The sequence below is a fragment of the Thermobia domestica genome, chromosome 3, assembly GCF_964235325.1.
Source record: "Thermobia domestica chromosome 3, izTheDome1.hap1.1, whole genome shotgun sequence".
Taxonomy (NCBI): domain Eukaryota; kingdom Metazoa; phylum Arthropoda; class Insecta; order Zygentoma; family Lepismatidae; genus Thermobia; species Thermobia domestica.
The window spans coordinates 157075116-157096790 of NC_137456.1; the positions used below are offsets into that span (position 1 = coordinate 157075116).

A 21675-nucleotide genomic window follows, 5' to 3' on the forward strand; every position below is an offset into this window, starting at 1 on the left:
TTTCGTTTGTACCGGATTGTACCGTAGTTTGTTTCGTTTGTACCGTCCTGGATTATGAAAAATTAACGAAACAAAATGGGGGCCCAGATCAAACAGGCCCCCAAATCACGACTTAATACACCGGGTACCCATGATTTTTGTATGTCATATGAAAGTACTTGGTTAGTACAGGATTGTACCAAAAAGAGTTTTATTTTAGCCGTAATAGACTATGAAAAATTAATAAAACAAAATTGGGGGGCTGTGTGAACCTGGCCCCCCCACCACGTAGTACAAACGATTTAGTTGGCTCATTTGAAAGATTTTCGTTTGTACCGGATTGTACCGTAGTTTGTTTCGTTTGTACCGTTCTGGATTATGAAAAATTAACGAAACAAAATGGGGGCCCAGATCAAACAGGCCCCCAAATCACGACTTAATACACCGGGTACCCATGATTTTTGTATGTCATATGAAAGTTCTTGGTTAGTACAGGATTGTACCACAAAGAGTTTATTTTAGCCGTAATAGATTATGAAAAATTAAGAAAACAAAATTGGGGGGCTGTGTGAACCTGGCCCCCCCACCACGTAGTACAAACGATTTAGTTGGCTCATTTGAAAGATTTTCGTTTGTACCGGATTGTACCGTAGTTTGTTTCGTTTGTACCGTTCTGGATTATGAAAAATTAACGAAACAAAATGGGGGCCCAGATCAAACAGGCCCCCAAATCACGACTTAATACACCGGGTACCCATGAGTTTTGTATGTCATATGAAAGTACTTGATTAGTACAGGATTGTACCACAAAGAGTTTTATTTTAGCCGTAATAGATTATGAAAAATTAAGAAAACAAAATTGGGGCGCTGTGTGAACCTGCCCCCCCCCCCCACCACGTAGTACAAACGATTTAGTTGGCTCATTTGAAAGATTTTCGTTTGTACCGGATTGTACCGTAGTTTGTTTCGTTTGTACCGTTCTGGATTATGAAAAATTAACGAAACAAAATGAGGGCCCAGCTCAAGCAGGCTCTCAAATCACGACTTAATACACCAAATACACATGACCTCTGTATGTCATATTAAAGCCCTTGGATAGTACCGGATTCTACGGCAAAGAGTTTTATTTTAGCCGTAACAGGTTATGATAAATTAAGGAAACAAAATTGGGGGGCTGTGTGAACCTGGCCCCCCCACCACGTAGTACAAACGATTTAGTTGAATCATTTGAAAGATTTTCGTTTGTACCGGATTGTACCGTAGTTTGTTTCGTTTTTCCCGCCGTAGATTATGTTAAATTAACGAAACAAACTGGGGTCCCAATTCAAGCAAACATTCTAATCAAGTTTTAAAACACAGGATACATATGACTTTCGAGAAATTTGAATTTGTCATGGCAGGTCAACCTGGCCCGCACATGTTTGTTTTCTTTCCAATTCGAATCAAAACGTCACCAAAAATTTGAACCCAATATGTATCAATTTATTGCATCAAAGTTAGAATTTGTACCGCCATCAATTTCGAGGAATTTGAATTTTTAATGGCGCGTCAGGCTGGGCTGGAGAACTTATTTTCCTTTTTCAATTCGAAGCAAAAAACTACCAAAACTTGTACCCAATATGCACCAATCTGTACCACAAAAATTGAAAATTGTACCCCGAATATTTTTTGAGAAAATTGAACTTTTGTTGGGAAGTCAATCTGGACAGCACAAGTCATTTTTCTTCTCAATTCCAACTAAACCGTTACCAAAATTTGTACCCAATATATACCAATTTGTAGCACCAAAATTATAATCTGTACTACCACCAATTTCGACAAACATGAATTTTTATTGGCGGATCAAACTGGCCCGCACAACTCTTTTTCCTTCGAATTTGAATCGAAACGGCACCAAAAATTTGTAACCAATATGTACTATTTTTTTATTACGAAAATTACAATTTGATCCCCCATGAGTTTCGAGAAATATTAATTTTTGATGGTGAGTCAAACAGGCCCACTCAACAAATTTTTCTGTTCAATTCGAATGAAAATATCAAAAAAATTGTAAGAATTTTTACTCCCACCAATTTCTACAAATTTAAATTTTTGATGTGTCACGCTGGCCTGCACAACTTGTTTTTCTTTCCGATTCCAAGCAAGGCGTTACCAAAAATTTGTACGCAATTTGTACCACAAAATTTAGATTTGTACTCCCACCAATTTCGAGAATTGTGAATTTTAGACGGCGGATCGAAGTTACCCTCATAACTTATTTTTCTTTACAATTCGAATCAAAACGGGACCAAAAATTTGTACCAGATCTGTACCAATTCATACCACTAAAATTAGAATTAGCACCCGCATCAATATCTAGAAGTTTGAATTTTTGATGGAGGATCATGCTGGCTTGGGCAACTTATTTTTCTTTCAAATTCGAATCAACACGGCATCAAAAAATTGTAGCCAATATTTACGAATTTGCAGTATCAAAATTAGAATTTATATCCCCACCAATTTCGAGAAATACGAATTTAGATATGCGGGTTAGACTGATCCGCACAACTTATTTTTCTTTAAAATTTGAATCAAAACTGTACCAAATACCTGTACCCTATATGTAACGATTTGTACCGTCAAAATTATAATCTGTACCCTCACTAATTTCGACAAAAATGAAATTTTCATATATAACGGGTGAAGCAGAGCCGAACAACTCTTTTCCCTTCCAATTCGAATCAAAATGGCACTAAATGTTGGTACCTAATATGTACCAATTTGTACGACGACAATTAGAGTTATACTCCAACTAATTTCGAGAAATTTGAATTTTTGTGGAGGAAAATTTTCTCCTCCACTGCTTTTTTTCATTCTAGTTCGAATCGTAACGGTACCAAAAATTTGTACCCTATATGTAGAAATTTGTATCAACAAAATTAGAATTTCTACCCCCACTAATTTCGAGAAATTAGAATTCTTGATGGTGGACCAAATATTTGTACCCAATATGTACCAATTTATACCACCAAAATTAGAATTTGTACCTCCACCAATATCGAGAAATTTGAATTTATGTTGGCGGTTCAAGCTGCCTGCATAACTTGCTTATCTTTCCAATTAGAATCAGTACAGTATCAAAAATTTGTACTCAATATGTACCAATTTGTACCACCAAAATTAAATTTGTATCCCCAGTTATTTCGAGAAATTTGAATTTTTGGTGGCAACGTCAAGCTGGTCCCCACAACTTATTTTCTTTTCAATTCGGATCGAAATGGTATCGAAAATATGTACCTAATATGTACCAATTTGTACCACAAAAATTAGAATTTGTGCAACTACCAATTTTGAGAAATTTGAATTCTCAATGCTCGATCCAACTTGACGTCGAAACCTGGCTCGGCCAACACATTTCTTTTATTAATTCGAATCAAAATGTTACCAAAAATTTGTGCCAAATAGATATTAGTTTTGCGCCATTTATAAACACCGAAGACAAAATTATTTTAATATTTTTCTACGGTGTACCAAATGTTAGAAAGAATAAAGGAAAGCATTATCACAAAACAACTTGGTTGGGGGAGAGAGAGTCAAACATCTACATATGTTGGAGACTCCAAAATATTTATGAGTGGGTGATTTTTTTCTCCAACCATTTGTGATCATGGATAATATTAATTTTTATTATAGAACTCATTCAGAGGATCAGTTCTGTGAAATCGTCTCTATCCACTCATATCTCCGTTTCGAAAACAGAGTCTAAGTTCTAATTTGCTTATACAAATTTTTACAAATTCAGTTACCATCAATAATACACTCCAGAGTTAAAATGTTTAATGGAAATAGTAACAAATTCATTTGCGAAGTAGTGATGTCGAATTTTAAAAAATTCGTTTCTCTGGTTTACCTTGAGATCAAATAGATACACACATTTGAGTAAGCATTTCAGATTTATTGAATTGGTGCAGGTACAATGTAATATTTTTTGTTACAAATTGTCTAAAAAATTTGGACAAATTCATATGAATTCTGAATAAGCCTTTGGCCTGGAAGAGTTGACTTGGTGATAAATTGGCCCTTCGTTGAATAACAATTTCTAATCTTTATTCGTACATGATTTTGCTCATGCAAATCATAAGCAAATTTCCGTTCCGTTTTTATGAATTGCGGGGAAATTTGTTTGCACGTTCTCGTTCGAATCGAATACTATTTTGATTGAATACAAAAAAAAAAAAAAAAAAAGGATTGCCATGCCCAGGAAGATTGCAATGAAAATTTAAATTTCTAGAAATTGGTAAGGTTGGAAATTCTAAATTTGAGAGTACAAACTGGTACATACTTGCCACAAACTTTTGGTAACATTTTAATCCGAATTCATAAACCAAATGTGTTGCGCGAGCCAAGTTTCGACGTTAAGTTGGCTCCAGCATTGAAAATTCAAATTTCTCCAAATCGGTGAGGGTACAAATTCTAATTTTATAGGTAGAAATTGATACATATCGAGTACACATTATTGGTACCGTTTTCATTCGAATTGCAAAGAAAAATAAGTTATACGGGCCAGTTTCACCCGCCACCAGAAATTATAATTTCTCGAAATTAGTAGGGGTACAAATTCTAATTGCGGCGGTACAAATTGGTACATATTTTGTTCAAATTTTTGGTGAGGTTTTGATTCGAATTTGAAACAAAAATAAGTTGGCCGGCCAGTTTGACCTGCAATTTAATTCATATTTCTTGAAATTGGTTGCTGTACAAATTCTAGTTTTGGTGATACAAGTTGTTACATATTGGCTACAAGTTTTGGTACAGTTTTGATTCGAATTAGGAAGCAAAAAGTTTTGTGCTCGCCAGTTCAAGTCCCTCGAAAGTTCCACAAGTTCCTCGAAATTGATGGGGCTAGAAATTCTAAGTTTTGTTGAAAAAGTTGAACATATAGGGTACAAATTTTTGAAAAATTTTGATTAAAATTGGAAAGAAAAATAAGTTGTGTGAGCAAGTTTGACCTGCCAACAAAATTCTGTCTGACGTGACTTGCCACGCTCCACGAAATTTCTTGGGATATAAATTCTAATTTTGGTGTTACAAATTGGTACACATTGGGTACAGAATTCTGGTACCGTTTTGATTTGAATTGGGAAGAAAAAGTGTGCAAGCCTACTTGACTCGCCATTAAAAATTCAATTCTCGCGAAATTGGTGAGGGTGCAAATCATAGTTTTGGAGGTACAAATTGGTATATATTGTTTACAAAGTTTTAATACAGTTTTCATTCAAATTAAAAAAAAAAATGTGTTGTGTAGGCCAGTTGTGGTCATGCTGATCCACTGATCCTCCATTACATCCCAATTTTGTCGAAATAAGTAGTGTGTACAAATTCTAATTTTCATGGTACAAGTGGGCGCATAATGGGTACCGTTATGATTCAAATTTTTCGATACCGTTATGATTCGAATTTGAAAGAAAAATAAGTTGTGCAATCCAGTTTGACCCGCCATCAAAACTAAAATTTCTCGAAATTGGTGGAAGTACAAGTTCTAATTTGGTGGTACAAATTGGTAAGTATGGGGTACCAATTTATGGTGTCATTTTGATTCGAATTGGAAAGAAAAATAGTTGTGAGGCTCTGCTCCACCCGTTATCAAAAATCCAACCTTTTTCGAAATTGATGAGGGTACAAACTTTAATTTTGGCGTTACAAATTTGAACATATCGGGTAAAAATATTTGATACCGTTTTGATTTGAATTTTAATGAAAAATAAGTTGTGCGGGCCAGTTTAACCCACAAACCTAAATCTAAATCAAACTAAAACTCATTGTGTTACAATCCGCTAGTAAAAAAGTACCTTCATATGACATACAAAACTCATGTGTACCCGGTGTATTAAGTCGTGATTTGAGGGCCTGTTTCATCTGAGCCTCCATTTTGTATCGTTAATTTTTCATAATCCAGGACGGTACAAACGAAACAAACTACGGTACAAACGAAAATCTTTCAAATGAGCCAACTAAATCGTTTGTACTACGTGGTGGTGGGGGGCCAGGTTCATACAGCCCCCCCAATATTGTTTTCTTAATTTTTCATAATCTATTATGGCTAAAATAAAACTCTTTGTGGTACAATCCTGTACTAACCAAGTACTTTCGTATGACATACAAAAATCATGGGTACCCGGTGTATTAAGTCGTGATTTGGGGGCCTGTTTGATCTGGGCCCCATTTTGTTTCGTTAATTTTTCATAATCCAGAACGGTACAAACGAAACAAACTACGGTACAATCCGGTACAAACGAAAATCTTTCAAATGAGCCAACTAAATCGTTTGTACTACGTGGTGGGGGGGGCCAGGTTCATACAGCCCCCCCAATATTGTTTTCTTAATTTTTCATAATCTATTATGGCTAAAATAAAACTCATTGTGTTACAATCCGCTAGTAAAAAAGTACCTTCATATGACATACAAAACTCATGTGTACCCGGTGTATTAAGTCGTGATTTGAGGGCCTGTTTCATCTGAGCCTCCATTTTGTATCGTTAATTTTTCATAATCCAGGACGGTACAAACGAAACAAACTACGATACAAACGAAAATCTTTCAAATGAGCCAACTAAATCGTTTGTACTACGTGGTGGTGGGGGGCCAGGTTCATACAGCCCCCCCATTATTGTTTTCTTAATTTTTCATAATCTATTATGGCTAAAATAAAACTCTTTGTGGTACAATCCTGTACTAACCAAGTACTTTCGTATGACATACAAAAATCATGGGTACCCGGTGTATTAAGTCGTGATTTGGGGGCCTGTTTGATCTGGGCCCCATTTTGTTTCGTTAATTTTTCATAATCCAGAACGGTACAAACGAAACAAACTACGGTACAATCCGGTACAAACGAAAATCTTTCAAATGAGCCAACTAAATCGTTTGTACTACGTGGGGGGGGCCAGGTTCACACAGCCCCCCCAATTTTGTTTTCTTAATTTTTCATAATCTATTACGGCTAAAATAAAACTCTTTGTGGTACAATCCTGTACTAACCAAGTACTTTCATATGACATACAAAAATCATGGGTACCTGGTATATTAAGTCGTGATTTGGGGGCCTGTTTGATCTGGGCCCCCATTTTGTTTCGTTAATTTTTCATAATCCAGAACGGTACAAACGAAACAAACTACGGTACAATCCGGTACAAACGAAAATCTTTCAAATGAGCCAACTAAATCGTTTGTACTACGTGGTGGGGGGGCCAGGTTCACACAGCCCCCCCAATTTTGTTTTCTTAATTTTTCATAATCTATTACGGCTAAAATAAAACTCTTTGTGGTACAATTCGGTACTAACCAAGTACTTTCATATGACATACAAAAATCATGTGTACCAGGTGTATTAAGTCGTGATTTGGGGCCTGTTTGTTTTGGGCCCCCATTTTGTTTCGTTAATTTTTCATAATTCAGAACGGTACAAACGAAACAAAGTACGGTACAATCCGGTACAAACGAAAATCTTTCAAATGAGCCAATTAAATCGATCCTAGGACAATGTGGGGGGGCTGCGTGAAGTTGGCCCCCCCACTTTGTTTTCTTAATTTCTCATACTGCAGTACAGTACAAACAAAAATATTTGCGGTACAAACCGGTACAAACGAAGTACTTTTTATTGATATGCGGAAATCGTTTGTACCGAGAGGTGGGGGGGCCAGGTTCACAAGGGTAGCTCTGTCCCCATTGGGTTCCTGCCTCCTACAGTCGGACAATTTGTCCATGACGACCAGATGCCTCGGTCGGATTGCCGGCGCCGGACCCGGCGTCTTTCCGCGCGATTATCGACCGCGACGAGCAAAAACAGAATCGTTCAACAAAAGAAAACAAAGAGAGTTAAAAGGTAAATTGTTGCTTTAAAATACGAATTAGGGCTTATATTTCCCTCGTATAAAGGTTTCGAGAAACAGTCGGCAGACCGTCGGACGACGACTGCAGAAAGACACTGCCGGCAATTTCTTGAGAAACGACATCGGCACGACGTCGTCGAAAGTTTCAATATCGCGTACCAGCGGCAACGAGTCGAAGTTTGGAAAATGAATACAGCCTGTATCTTTTATAATGATGAAGTAAAAATTGAAACTTCCGAAGGGTTTCTTGTGGGTGGACACTAAATCCATTAAATATGTCTCGTGAAAACGGACTCGGCAGAAAGTCGGCATACAGCGGACGGAACGAAAGCGCCAAATGATGGTTGTAAAGACGTCGAAATGCTGACAGCGTGCCGACCAAAAAAAGATAAATGTATGAAAAGAAATGTAGTAAAGGGACTGCACGTAAAGGGTAAATGAGAAGCATTTTTTAAAAATTAAATTACAAGTACGAGAGTATCCTTGACAAACATTTTGGGAGAAGACGGCAAACAGCGGACTGGCCGACCGCGGTAAATGTTGTCAGAAAGATGTCGAAACGCTGACGGTTTGCCGACTAGTAAGATAACTCTTGTACTATAGGACCTGTAAGCGGAACAGTATATGGAAAGTAAGTTTCACAGCTAATACAGTAAGCTGATGATCCTTTTAAAACGAGTCGGAAAAGTGTAGGCAGACAGTGGACGAAATGACTACGGCATTTAATGCTCGTATATGCCTCCCCCATTGACAATTTGTCGCCGTCGATGGCGGACCGCCTCCTACTTCAGCGGCAAGGCCGCCAACACAGACGGTGCCAAGGCGGGATGTGGGCATTTTTCGCTTATGCCGTTTTGGAGCTCTTTCTTGATGGCGCGGCGGCCCGCCAGCGACGATAACACCTTTGCCACTGAAGAGTCTGATTGGAGATATCGTCGTCTGGTCGCGCTGCCTGTATGTTCGGTTCGCGTTCTTCATTTGTCACATGGTGATGCAGGGTGGGTTGACTGTTTTAAACAAAGTTGGTTGATTCTTATAGTCAGTGTTTTCAAACGTGTACAAAAATATGTGGGTGAAACAGACTATGCCTATACTCTGCCAAATAGAACACCTATCAATAGGTGAAAGTGAAGGTGAGCTTAGTGGGTAAAGAGTTTTTCTGTGGTAAAAATGTACATTCATTGGCAACTGTACCAAGTTGCTGGTTAAGCACTATGACGAAAACATGATGTATAAGTGCCCCTTGTGGGGAAGACGACGAATAAAATAAATATTAACCGGCTAATAGTATTCCATGTGAAACCTGAGGAATCGTGCCCAGAGTACGAGATGGAGGAGTTATATACATGTGGTGAGTTAATATTATGCACATACATTTCAAATTTTCATAAATTTTATATGTTGTTTTACATATGTTAATTGTTTCTGCGCATGAAAAAGATTCGGTTATAGTATGTTCCCGCGCATTAGAACGTTGGGTTACTATTGCATAATCGCTCTCAGCTACGCCCGAACAAGACATGCAATAGGAATAAGTGGGTAAGACTACGACTCAAGGTACTAAATTTGGGTAATTTGCTGTATAGCCGGACCAATTTTAGAAAATTTACCGGGTCAATTCGAGAATTTGTTTAAGTTTCTGAGGAAGAATGAGTGAAACTCAGGTAAAGTAGCCTTTGCGAGCAGTCGGCAAACAGCAGAAAAGGTGCATAAATTGTGCCAGCGCCGCCGTCGAATAGTTGCCTTGCCTAACAGTAGGCCAACAGCTGGAAATTAGCATTAAATGCGCCGGTGCCGCTGTCGGAAAGTTGCCTTAGCAACTATTATTGCGCCTAGCAGTAATGGCGCAATAAATGCACCGGCGCCCACTTTTTTTGGCCGGCGTCGACAGTTTTGCCGACTATGACGATCGCCAACAGTCAGCAAAGGGCATTTTTTTTTACGATTTTCAACCACTTGCCGCCTCGGCAAAAGGTCGGCAACTTTGAACAAGTAGATCGTCGTGCCGTCGCGGACGGGTGCCGGCTGCCTGTCACCGTCGACGGTGGCAATCTTTCTTGCCGACCGCGACTTCCTGATGGGGGCGTTATCACAGAAATTGAAAAAACAATTAAAACAGAGAATAAAACAGATAAGAATTCTAACACTGTGGAAGAATAATTCGTTTACAGAAAGTTGGATTTCGTTTAACTAGAAAAGATGTTTGTCAGGTCGCGTATAGAATATGTGGAGAGAACGCCATCACTAATCCATTTCGTAGTGGTAGAGCCAGGGCCGTATCAAGGGTTTCTAGAGGGGCCGGCCTCCCGTAAAATTTTGCCGGACCCCTAACATTTTAACGGTAGGCTTGCAAATGAACTGTAATATGGTTGGGTCGTGCCCCCTAAATTCAACCGCCCTCCTACATTTTTGCGGTGGCTACGGGCCTGGGTAGAGCCGCAAAAGATTGGTTTTACGCGTTCATGGCAAGACATCCGGATATCATGTGCAGAAAGGTGGAAAATTTGAGCTATGGTAGACTCATGCGTTTCAACAGAACTATAGTGAACGAGCAAGCGAATAGATAATGCCACACACAACGAAAAAGGTGAAAGTGAATGTTATTGCTTGCACCAATGCATCATATTCAAATTGGATTGCTCCAATGGTGTTATACAAGGGAAAGTATGAAAAAAATGTTTGGTAATGATCTTCCTCCAGGTAACACATAAGCGATGACACCTAAAGGCTATGTTACACAGGAAGAATTCCGTGCAGTTCTGGAACATTTCAACAGACCCCGGATCCCTGGCCGAGCACTGCTTATTGTCATTGCAATCATCTTGATATTACCATTTCAAATGACGCTGGCAGCATGGACATCCAACTGCTGTGTTTGCCTGCACATTGCAACCACGAACTACAACTGCTCGATAAGAGCCTCTTCAAATCGTTAAAAGTATACTGCTACGAAGCAGTTGACAGTTATTGACGAACAATCCCGAAAGAACACTTGGGAAGCTACAGTTTTCAAAACTGTTTTCGCATGCATGTTTCCGTTTAGCAACACCTCAGAACACAATTTCAAGCTCCAACGCTACAAGCACCTGTCCTTTTAACAGAAATGCTATTCCCGATGTCGCTTTTACCCCAAGTGACGTCTCAGAGCAAGAGCTACACAGGAGGTGCACAAGGAGCCTCCATCTCTCCTTCAACACCACCGAGTGACCACCCCATCTACGAGCTTCTGCCTACACCTAAAATAACTAGCAGCAAATCTCATCCTAGGAGCGTTCTCTTACTGCCAGAAGAGTATTGGTAACACCAGACCTGTTTGCAACAACTGGTCCTTCCACTTCTTCCGGCACGAAGAAACAAGCACACTCTAGAAAGAAGAAGGGAGACATGTTCCATTTGGACTGTGGAAGATATTATTATGATCCTCGGGATCCTAAAACAGTGTATTGAATGCAAGATTTGGTTTCGCGAATCATGTGATTCTGGCAGCATTGTTAAATGCACCTTGTGTACATTGTGTGACACTGGTTGTGCGTTGTTATCTGACTCCGACAAATAGTGCTCCATGTGAGTGCAGTTGCCACGTTAATCATCACAAGAGTTACCGGTTAAAGACATGTACTATGAGTTTTGTGTATTAGCACAATGCCAAGAACATTGTTTAGTTGTGTTCAAACTGTATTTCTTTACGATTCTAATACCTTTCCGTTGTTGTAAAGCACGTGGCCTTATTTGCCGACACGTCTGGTAGTAACGCCTTCTTATACTCACTCCGATTCTCAGTGCATTGTGTGCGACATTGTGTGTAGGATCTTTTTTCTTTTTTTCTCTCATTGTATTATAGCGGAGGTTTCACTCATTCTTAGTAATTTTCACGGTTCTAGATATAAAAACACTTGAATACAAGAACAATATGTTGAATTGGTGGGGTTATTTGCTAAAGTTACCCTATTATATATCGTCCCCCAGAAAGCAGAAAGGTGCTAAGCGCCATTTTCCTTGATTTCCATCTAAGTGCATATCCTGATTACCCATTTTTTGATTAATGTTGTGGAGAAAGGAAACAAGTGGCAATATGAAAGGTCTGCAGTGAAAACTGAAATCTAGAAGAAAGAAAAAAAAACAGATTAGTGTTTCATTCGTTTATATTCATCTCCTGAGAACTTTGCATTTTGGCGCTTAGTACCTTTCTGCTTTCTGGGGGCGATATATTATTGGCGTATATAGTGAATCTTGTTCCTTCACTATATTTACAATTACATTCCATTGTACAGTATTTTACCATTTTTATACTATGAATCTTGCAATAACATTAAAACAAAGTTCGAAATTTACCACTTGGGTGAACTACTGTTGCCTATTAATAGGTTTATGACTTGAATATAGTGCGCGAGAATAAGTGCAAATTCTCTTTTACTTACCAAATATTCTAGAGTATATTAATGAATAAGTCGAGTCTGTAGGTGTATACATAACATTTTGTAAGAATGGGTAAAATTATTACAATCTTCTTAAATTTTCAAATATTTTAAATATGTAAAAGAAAAAGAAAAAACATAAAGAAAGAAAAAGATAAAATAAAACATTGTGTGGAAGGAAGAAAGAATTCCAATACTGTTTGTAGACGATCAAAGAAAGCTTGAAGAAGTCCTTTTAATACCTCAAATTTATACGTTCAAAGGAGTATTGTTCAAGACACTTCTACACGATCATAGAGGTATTGAATCATGCTTTATATACTTGTTGATAGGTGGCAGTCCAAAATAAGTGACTGAAACTATGAAGACAAATGAAAGCAAAACTGTGTACGGTACTGGTTTAGTTCAGACCTGTGAATGAATATTAGGATATATGTCCTAACTTTCTGCAGGCATTTGGAATTTAATAGACAATATTAAATCATTTAGAAAACAAGTCAATTGATTTTGTAGCAACCTCATCGATTTTTCACTAAGTATTTTGTTCCTTTTACATTAAATGCGGGTTAGGTTAGCTATGTTAGCTAGATTAGCTTACGTTGAAAGAGTAAAGTGCTGCTTAGGTAGAAAATCGTTCCTTGTACTAAGCTGTTTAAAAATCTGATTCTTCAAATGGCGTACTGATGACAGAATCATACTTTAAAAAATCGAACTATTTCCTAAAATTGTGTGTATTACGAGGCAATGACTGCCTCTTGATGTTATTTATGTTATGACATCAAAAACTGTTTAGAGAAAAGGCTGAAAACACAGGAAACCAAACGAACTAATGATAATATTTTCAGCTACTGGATTTATCGCCCATATCTGCATAAGACTCTTCACAAACCTATCTCATATTTAGTACTGGTTAAGAATAACCCGTCAAACAAATTTTACTTTTAATATGTTTGAGTGGGTATGAAAGAAAATTATCTGAGATAATTTACACTGTGGAAACATGCCTGTATGCTCTTTAAAACCAGTATTTTATGTTTAGAAGTTTAATGTTACCAGTATCAAATCATTAAAGGACAATAGTTGAATTCAAATGAGTGAATACGATATCAAGGGTATGTTGCACTATTCTTATTTATGCATTGTTCTTATGTTTCTTGCACTATAACCTCTGTCGATGACGCGCCTGCTCCCTACGGACGTACGTTCGCGTGCGCCCCCTTGTATGCTCCTGCTCTGACACTGTTAAATAGCATTTTAGATTTTAGTGTTTCTTTCCCTTCGTATAACTGGATTAGCACTTATTCCTTACGGAAAAGCCCTCGTAAAAGTAATCTGCACTCATGAAAGCAACTCCTACCTTAAGAAATAACTTCTGAAATACTACATGTAAATTTCGTGATAAAATAATTTTGCATATATTATAATAGAGTACTATGTAATCATTTCCGGGGGACTTCAGTTTGCGGACATATTTTCAATCTGTACGCTATTATTTGTTATTATCCCAGATTCATAACAGTACAAAACGTCTTATTAAAGCAAGAAAAATCAGGTACATATTTTTTATTTGATGGACTCTACACTCGATATTCTTGGACAGGCAAGTATTGTAACTACATAAATCGTGTACAATATCAACAAAAATACTGGTGGCTCAGTGGTAGAGCGTTCACCTCTGATGCATGGGGCCCCGGGTTCAAACCCTGCTCCCTCCAAGTGAACTTTGTGGTGGATAAACACCGTGTGCGTGTGTTTCCTCGGGGTTCTCCCGTTTCCTCCCTATTTCTTCAATCCACCGTTTCATTCTGCTCATCATCGTCTCCTTTAGCCTAGCCGGCATAAACGTGGGACGTAAAACTAAAAAAATATATCGTCCAGCGCAGATATTAGCCTTTGTTATTATGTGCACACTTTGAACGTCAAATAATTATGGGAAAGAGTACAAATACAATAAAAAGATATTTATTGAACAACTTGAACTCTGTCTCACAACGCCATTTCATAGTTGTTTTGTATTTTCCTGCACTCAACTCGAGCGCTGATTGGCTCTTGAATGCTCTTGAATTGGATTGTTTAGAACAGGACCAAAACGAATTCTCTTGAACGAAACTATTGAACTCAAGACAAAATGACGTCAGTGCTGTCGTGTTTTTCATGAAATAGTCTTGAATAGTCTTGAACAAGAATCTTGTTCAAGCTTTCTTCGATCGTCTACAAACAATGTAAGAAAGTCATGGATTAAAAGATAGCCATGGAAAATAAAATAACATAACTATTTATTCAAACAAAGTCACGGAAAATAAAATCACACAATTGTTTCTTAAAAGGAAGTCACGGAAAGGAAACAAATAATTATTTATTAAAACACAGAAAACAAAATCACATTATTGTCTATTAAATGTTAATTTTAGAAAGTACATAGCATGAATATTTGTTAAAATCATGGAGTTAAAACCGTCTAGCTGTACATCGAATTACAGTTAAAACTTAAAAGAAAACTCAGACATGCATGGTACTTGTCATTGGCAAGTCATTGAGCAATGGTACATGTACAATGACATGAGTAATCTGAAGTAGAGAATTCATCCAAGAAAAATGAATATTAATTAAAAAAGGAAAAGTCTATACATTTAACTGTCCTTCAACGTTAGGGGACTCTCGATTCAGCCTTTCTGCTTTCATTTTTCCCAGGATATTTTGCGGTCGGTGACGTCAAAGTGGAGATATCGCCAAGGATGTTACAAAATAGAGGGTCTGCCTATACCACAAAATCGTGATGCCATCACAGCCATACGTATTTTATGATTGGTAATTTTCTCACCTGTCAAAGGTTATTTCAGGTAAGTTTTTCTCACTCCTATTTGTACACCCATACGTGTAGCATGTAACCATTGTATAATATGAATCTGAAGTAACGACGTAAATAAAAATAAACTACTGACACACTACATGTCTACATATGAAGATCGCGATGTTTTGAGCCAACATATATGGCGGTCACTTGAGCTACCTAATAGGATGAAGATACATATAGGCAGATCCTCTATTATATAAAACCTTGGGTATTCCGAGGTATCGTTCAATAGAACAAGTGAAATATTGCATACGCAATTACATTAGTTGGTATACTGTTAAGTGTTTCAAGATGGGCAAAAGTTCCTCCACAAGTCGTTATGAACAGGGAGCCAATCAGAACGCTAAACGCAAACTGGCGCTAAACGTAAATTGTTTTGTTTATTTTTTAAGCTATATATTCCATGTTTCTTCCTTTTATCATCAAGAAGATGATGCGAAATGAATTCAGATAAATGAAATAACAGATTATTAATGAATCGTGTGGTTACTTACTCTATTACTATTTTTTTCTGTTCAAGAACAGTCTCAGTGGTATTTTGTGACAATACTTAGTATAGAAGGAAGTATAAGTTTAGTTTAATCTTTTACCTGAATCAGAAAGAGGATTTGCAGGCACGGCTACATCAGAAATGACTTCTCGCTGAAGATGGAGTTTGGTTACAATAGCAGACGTAATTGTAGAGATCACAGCACTTGTGTCAATTAGCGCATTCACTGGTAGTCCATTACACTGCAAAGCAACACAAGAAAGATTTTATTTAACTCTAATAAACTGCATAAATTTGTACTTTCCATAGATGAACATGCGGGACAGGTCGGTCTGTTTTACGGTTGGTAAGAATCTAATATTTCTAACTTTACAGACATGGTCAGAGCCATGATCTGCCCAGTTTAACAGTTTCACCCCTGGTCTTAAATATCAGGTAATTGAAAAAGGTAGCAATCCGAAATACATAGTAAGTAAATCTTTAAACACAGTATTTTGAGATGAATTCGACATTTATTGCTATTGTGTTATGGAATTGATAATATTACCGATGGAATTGATAATATTTGCAATAATAAGTTACCTTGAGTCCTATTAGACCTGAAATCGAAAGTGTTATTCTCTAATATTTCGCAAGATATCCTGGAAGAGGCTGGATTAATCTGAGAGTTTCACTTTGCCAAAATAGAGCTACAGTATAAACCCACTTACCCGAGCTATTGGGTGGCAGTAGGGTTTCTCTGACCATTTCACTGTGGCGCTTGATGGGAAAGTATGAAGACGGGGCAAATACATAAGATATAGCACAAGATATGATATAGCATATATCATAGTGCTCTCCATCCCACATACCTTTAGAGTTATAACAGAGCTAACAAGAGATGGTCTCTGAAATTTCTTACTACATGCGGAGGGACAATGCAGCCCCTACTTTGGTACTAGTGTTATCAACTATGGTCACTCTTTCTTACACCATTAATTAAATTGAGATTATAGATACACCGAAAAAAAAGCCTTCACATGTGAGTAGTTACAACGTCACTGCGAGCTGTCGGAGGTCTTCTCTTGCTGGCTCCCCTATAGTCCTCAACAAAAAAGAGTGCACGGAACATAATTATGTTTCAGGTATATGTTAAATTGACCCATGATTCAGTTCTTAATGTCTGCTCTCCATCCCACTTGATCTTAAAATTAGTGCTCAACAACTTAGGGCATAAGGGCAGACTTGTGTTTGAGGTATATGTGAAGTTGGACAAACCACTGTGGAAAAAAAATGATTTTTTTAATGCTTTCCATTGTACATGGTCCCAGGCAGAAACTTTCATTAGTTACAATAGCACACATGTAAATCACCATCATACTAATATGTTGCTTGTTTTACACATTATTAGAAAAAGAACTGCATGATAAAATTAAATTACACATCAACATATACCTGAAAAGTATCAATAACTTATTCTGGGATATTCTACAACGGTATTAATTAAGCTCTATAACCATGAATACTTAATTATCATTATCATTAAAATAATGAAGTTATCCTGTTCTGTTTAATAGCAAAATATACTGAATGGGTTTAAAGTAATTATGACACAATGAAGGATGTTGACCACTAGCAAAGTACTGAATTCCTGTGGTGTTTAATTAACCCGGAAATGGTCGACAGGTGAGCGCAGCGCTCACCCTGGTTTATGTTTTCGTTTCAAAGTCACTCTAGTGGGGTTTTATATAAACGTATCATAATTTTATTTGCGATTTTATTTTAATAATAGTAACTAGCAGCGTTCACCCCGCTTAGCTGCGGTCACCCCGGAACGCAATAAACTTTGTTACTTAGATAATTTTTACTTTTTCGCTTTCAAGTGATATGATAAAAACCATAGAAGATTGCAGTAAATCTTAACATTATATCGCCTGTCATTTATGTTAACCCGCCCCGCTTCGCTGCGGTCATCCCGGTGCTGGAATATTGTAAAAGTGTCTGTAAAAATAAGCAAATCAATTAAAATATTTTAAACAGAAGATTCAAGCTATTTTCCGCTGTATATCGCCTGTCATTTATGTTAACCCGCCGAGTGACACGGTCATGCGGGTTGCATATAAATACGTTTATTTTTACCTATGATGAACTAATAACAAAGGATTTGTACGTTATGGACACTTGAATGGTCAATTATCTCAAGACACTGGTAATTAAAAATTAAAGTGATATGATAAAAACCATCTAGGGTCCAAATCCTAATAACCCCCCAAAAATGAAAGAAATTGGTTCAGCCGTATTAGCGTGATGAGCGGACAAAGGATTTTGTACGTTCTCTTTTATATATATAGATAGATAATAATAAATCACAAATATCAACATTTAGAAATGTGTTGAAAATAAATCCCGTATAAAGTCATAAACAGCTATAGAAACGATTTTATTGTAAGTGAGCGCCGCGCCCATCTGTCGACCGCTCGCGTCACAAATCAACAGTCGACCGTTCCCGGGTTAAACTTAAAACCTGATAAAAAAAAATAATAATAACTGGCTCATACTAGCTTTGCTACCTTAAATAACAAACTAGATATACAAAATGCTGAGCAAAGCATCGGTTATTTAAAAATAATAAATATATAACAGGTTTTCCAACTAACTGAACAAATTGGCTTCATCAGACACTTTAGAAACAAGAAAGAGTTGCATCTAGATATAACATGTCCCCGGAAAATGGATGTGAACGCTGATTGGCTGATCGAAACGTATTCAGACAATTATAACAAAAGTTGATAAAACTGAAACTAAACACCATAAATCCCTTTCCTTCCCTGATCGGATAGAAAACTAAGATACAAATTAAGTCCTTCCAATAACTTGCCTTAGTCTTCGTCAATTTTAAGTCCTGCAGCGTGTGATGAAGCCATGTTCAGTTAGTTGGATAAAACTGTGGCTTAAGTTTAGAGTTGCCCCTCCAGTCTGTAGGTGCCCTTGGACTTTGCAACATACAAAAAGCAGTGCTTAAAGTATTAAAAATTATTACATTTCACTTAACTTTAGTACTCCATTGGCTTTACAAAAATTTAAAAGGTTTCCTTCATTATTTTTGAGCATCCATTACACCTGTTCGCCATTTTCGCCATATTTTACAACTACCATGCTGCTGAAATCTTCCGCGAATGCTTCCGCATCCGGCAAATAGTACTAACTTCCACATATCTTTTCTCGTATTAAACATAACTCTCATGCCGAACTTAAATTCCTAAACATCAAATAAAAACTTCAAATTATCATTTCTTACCTCATTTCTCCTGTAAATTTTCCTGATTTTTATAAAAAGCGGAGGGGTAACTCTAAACTTAACCCAAAACTGTTACATATTTATTATTTTTAAATAAACGTTACTTGACCCGTACCAGTTTTCTTGTAGGTAAGTTATTGACCAAAAGAAGATCACAATCCTTAAACACTGCCCTCTCATTTGCCTTCAGATGACTTCATGCTTTCCCTAAATTCAAATCTGCCCTCGTTTGAATTGAATGTGACGGCAATGTCAATGAACGACCTTCCTTGTGTCCCAAACCTTCTACTACCGAGACCGCGAGTATGTAGCGTGGGAGGAGACGTATGTAGAAAACTAGCATGCTAATATATTTTTCTGGTATCGTTAAATATGTTGTTCTGAGGCAGGCACGTAGCCAATGCGGGGTCCGGACCCCCCTTTGAGACCAGAAATAAAAAAAATTAAAGAAGGATGAAACAAAATGAAATGAGAAAAAGAAAGATCAGCGTTAAAAATAAACAAACTACAGGAAGCTTTTGGTTACTTCTTATGATGAGATTTGTATTACTTACAATACATGGTGACGAGGTGAGCGAGATATCCTGTAAGATTCAGGGAATTTTAAATTTCTAGAAAAGTTACAGACTTCTCAGAATTTATGCTACTAGTCAGAGAGATTTCAAGCTTCCGAAAGCATAGTGCCGTTGAGTAACAGCGTGGTCATTTTTTATCATAATTTTTCGTCATCGCATCCTTGCAGAATCAAACATGTTATTTCAGAAACAATTTTCTACTGCTCCTTTAACCTGTCATTTGGAACCGACAGTAGTTGACGGAATAATAAAAACAAAAAATTATATGGAAAAGGAGTTCTATTAGCACTTGATTCAACAGAAAAAGGAACGCAGATATTGTAAAATATTTTACAAGACATTATTGAATATGTGCTTTTTATAATAGTGAATATGTACTTTTCATAATAGTTGAGATCATAATGAAAGGAAAACTGTTATATTTGAATGAACAAAGGAACGTAAATATTGTAAAATCTTTTTCAATACTTTATTTATTCTTTTATTACTCGAGATTTCTTCATAGTTTGTTATTAAAATACTTACCAACATATCCCTATTTTATTGTCCTAACATGCCAATATATGTTGATAGTAAAGTAGTTTACATTGATCAAGCTCCTGAGCCTTCAGAATTTCATATCACGCCCCCCCTCCTCCGTTACGAAATCCTGGTTAAACGAACCAATATATGTTCCAGTAAAATAGTTTAGAATGATTGAACCCCTGGTGTGATGATCACAGTATTTCATGTCACGGATTCCCCCCCCCCCTCCTTTACGAAATCCTGGCTACGTGCCTGTCCGAGGTATCCCTGCAACTTATTGAATGCACTGTGTATATTAGTCTGCATCTCACATCCACTTAGCGTAAAATTAAAGTAGCAACTTAGTAGTCAAACTTAGTGTCCTCGGAACTACGTCCAAAACCCGATTTTGACTTTCGATAGAAGTATTTTCTCGTATGATTTTATTTTCTCTTCATGAAAACATGTAAACACGAATTCACAGTACGTAGACAATTCCTCAATATCTCATAAACTTTCCATGCATAAAATTTGAATTTTTGTATCTTGTATCTTACCTAGGTATTTTTCGTAAGCATTATTTGGCTATTTCTCGGTAATATTCTTGTGTATAGATGTTGCTGACACACGTGATAAAAATTATGTTTATACACAGGTTATCAACGTTACCAAGTTATTATTAAGACAGAAAGTTTTTTCTGTAAAAATACGGTTGTAACCTGAAGTGTTTATTATTTTCTGTTTCTATTCACGTATTTATATATCTCGCTATTTTTATAAGAATTATGCAAGAAACTTAATGAATCAGATTTGACTTATTAAGATTTCTTGCGATAGTGCTCATTACAATCCTGCTCGACTTATATATCAGCGCCACCCATACATCTATCCGACTTAGATTACTCGCATCCATAATCCGCTGACACTATCATCCATTTCTCACAAAGGCTATATTTTCTTCCTCACCTGCCGTAAGAAGCACATTATAACTGACACATATTAAAGTACATCCTGTTTCCAACCAACTTAACATCTTTCTCCACTCTTTCAAACCTCCGGCCAAGAGAAGGCATCACCTTCTACGGCCCGCCCATCTCTGGATGGGAATGAAAGACTGTTAAAAAAAAAAAAAAAAACGATCACTCTAAAGAAATCTTGATCAGCAAAATCTATTTAATTTAATCGGTAAATTAAATGCATCTAAAATACAAATGACATAATTTGGACTTAAATCCAGAACGATTAGATCTTACATTGCTAGGCTCGCCAATACAGTTACAAAATAGTATGAAGTGCCTAAGTGTCATTTCTGACAAATATCGCTCTTAGGTACGCCCACCTTTTAAATTTACAAGCTAACATTCGCTGTCAGATCAACTTGTTACGCAGTTTGAAAGGCACTAATTGGGGTCTCAACACCAAACTCATCCTTTATACATATAAAGTTTTTGTTCGTCCTGCTCTTACGAATGGTCATGTCGCTTTATCAACTCCACAAAAGTTTTATGACAAGCTGCAAAGTCCTTGGTACGCCATGTCTTACGCCTTGCTTATTCATTACCACCACGCACTCCGATTCGCGAGATCTATCGTTGCACAACAACACCAATATTTTCATATTATCTGTACAGCCTCCGCTTTCTCTACATTCAAAACCACATGTGAGACGCTCATCCAATTTTTCATGAACTTCCAGCAAACAACCAAACATT

General features: G+C 37.1%; 1 protein-coding gene across 1 annotated transcript in view; it reads right to left on the reverse strand.

Annotated features, from left to right (window-relative positions):
* The window catches only part of LOC145680826 (protein DDI1 homolog 2-like), a 114052-nt gene that overhangs the window by 14175 nt on the left and 78202 nt on the right, over window positions 1-21675 (reverse strand). The window contains exon 3 of the mRNA XM_081751920.1: window positions 15708-15849. Within this exon, the coding sequence (XP_081608046.1) occupies window positions 15708-15849 (142 nt within the window). The remainder of the gene's footprint in view (window positions 1-15707; window positions 15850-21675) is intronic.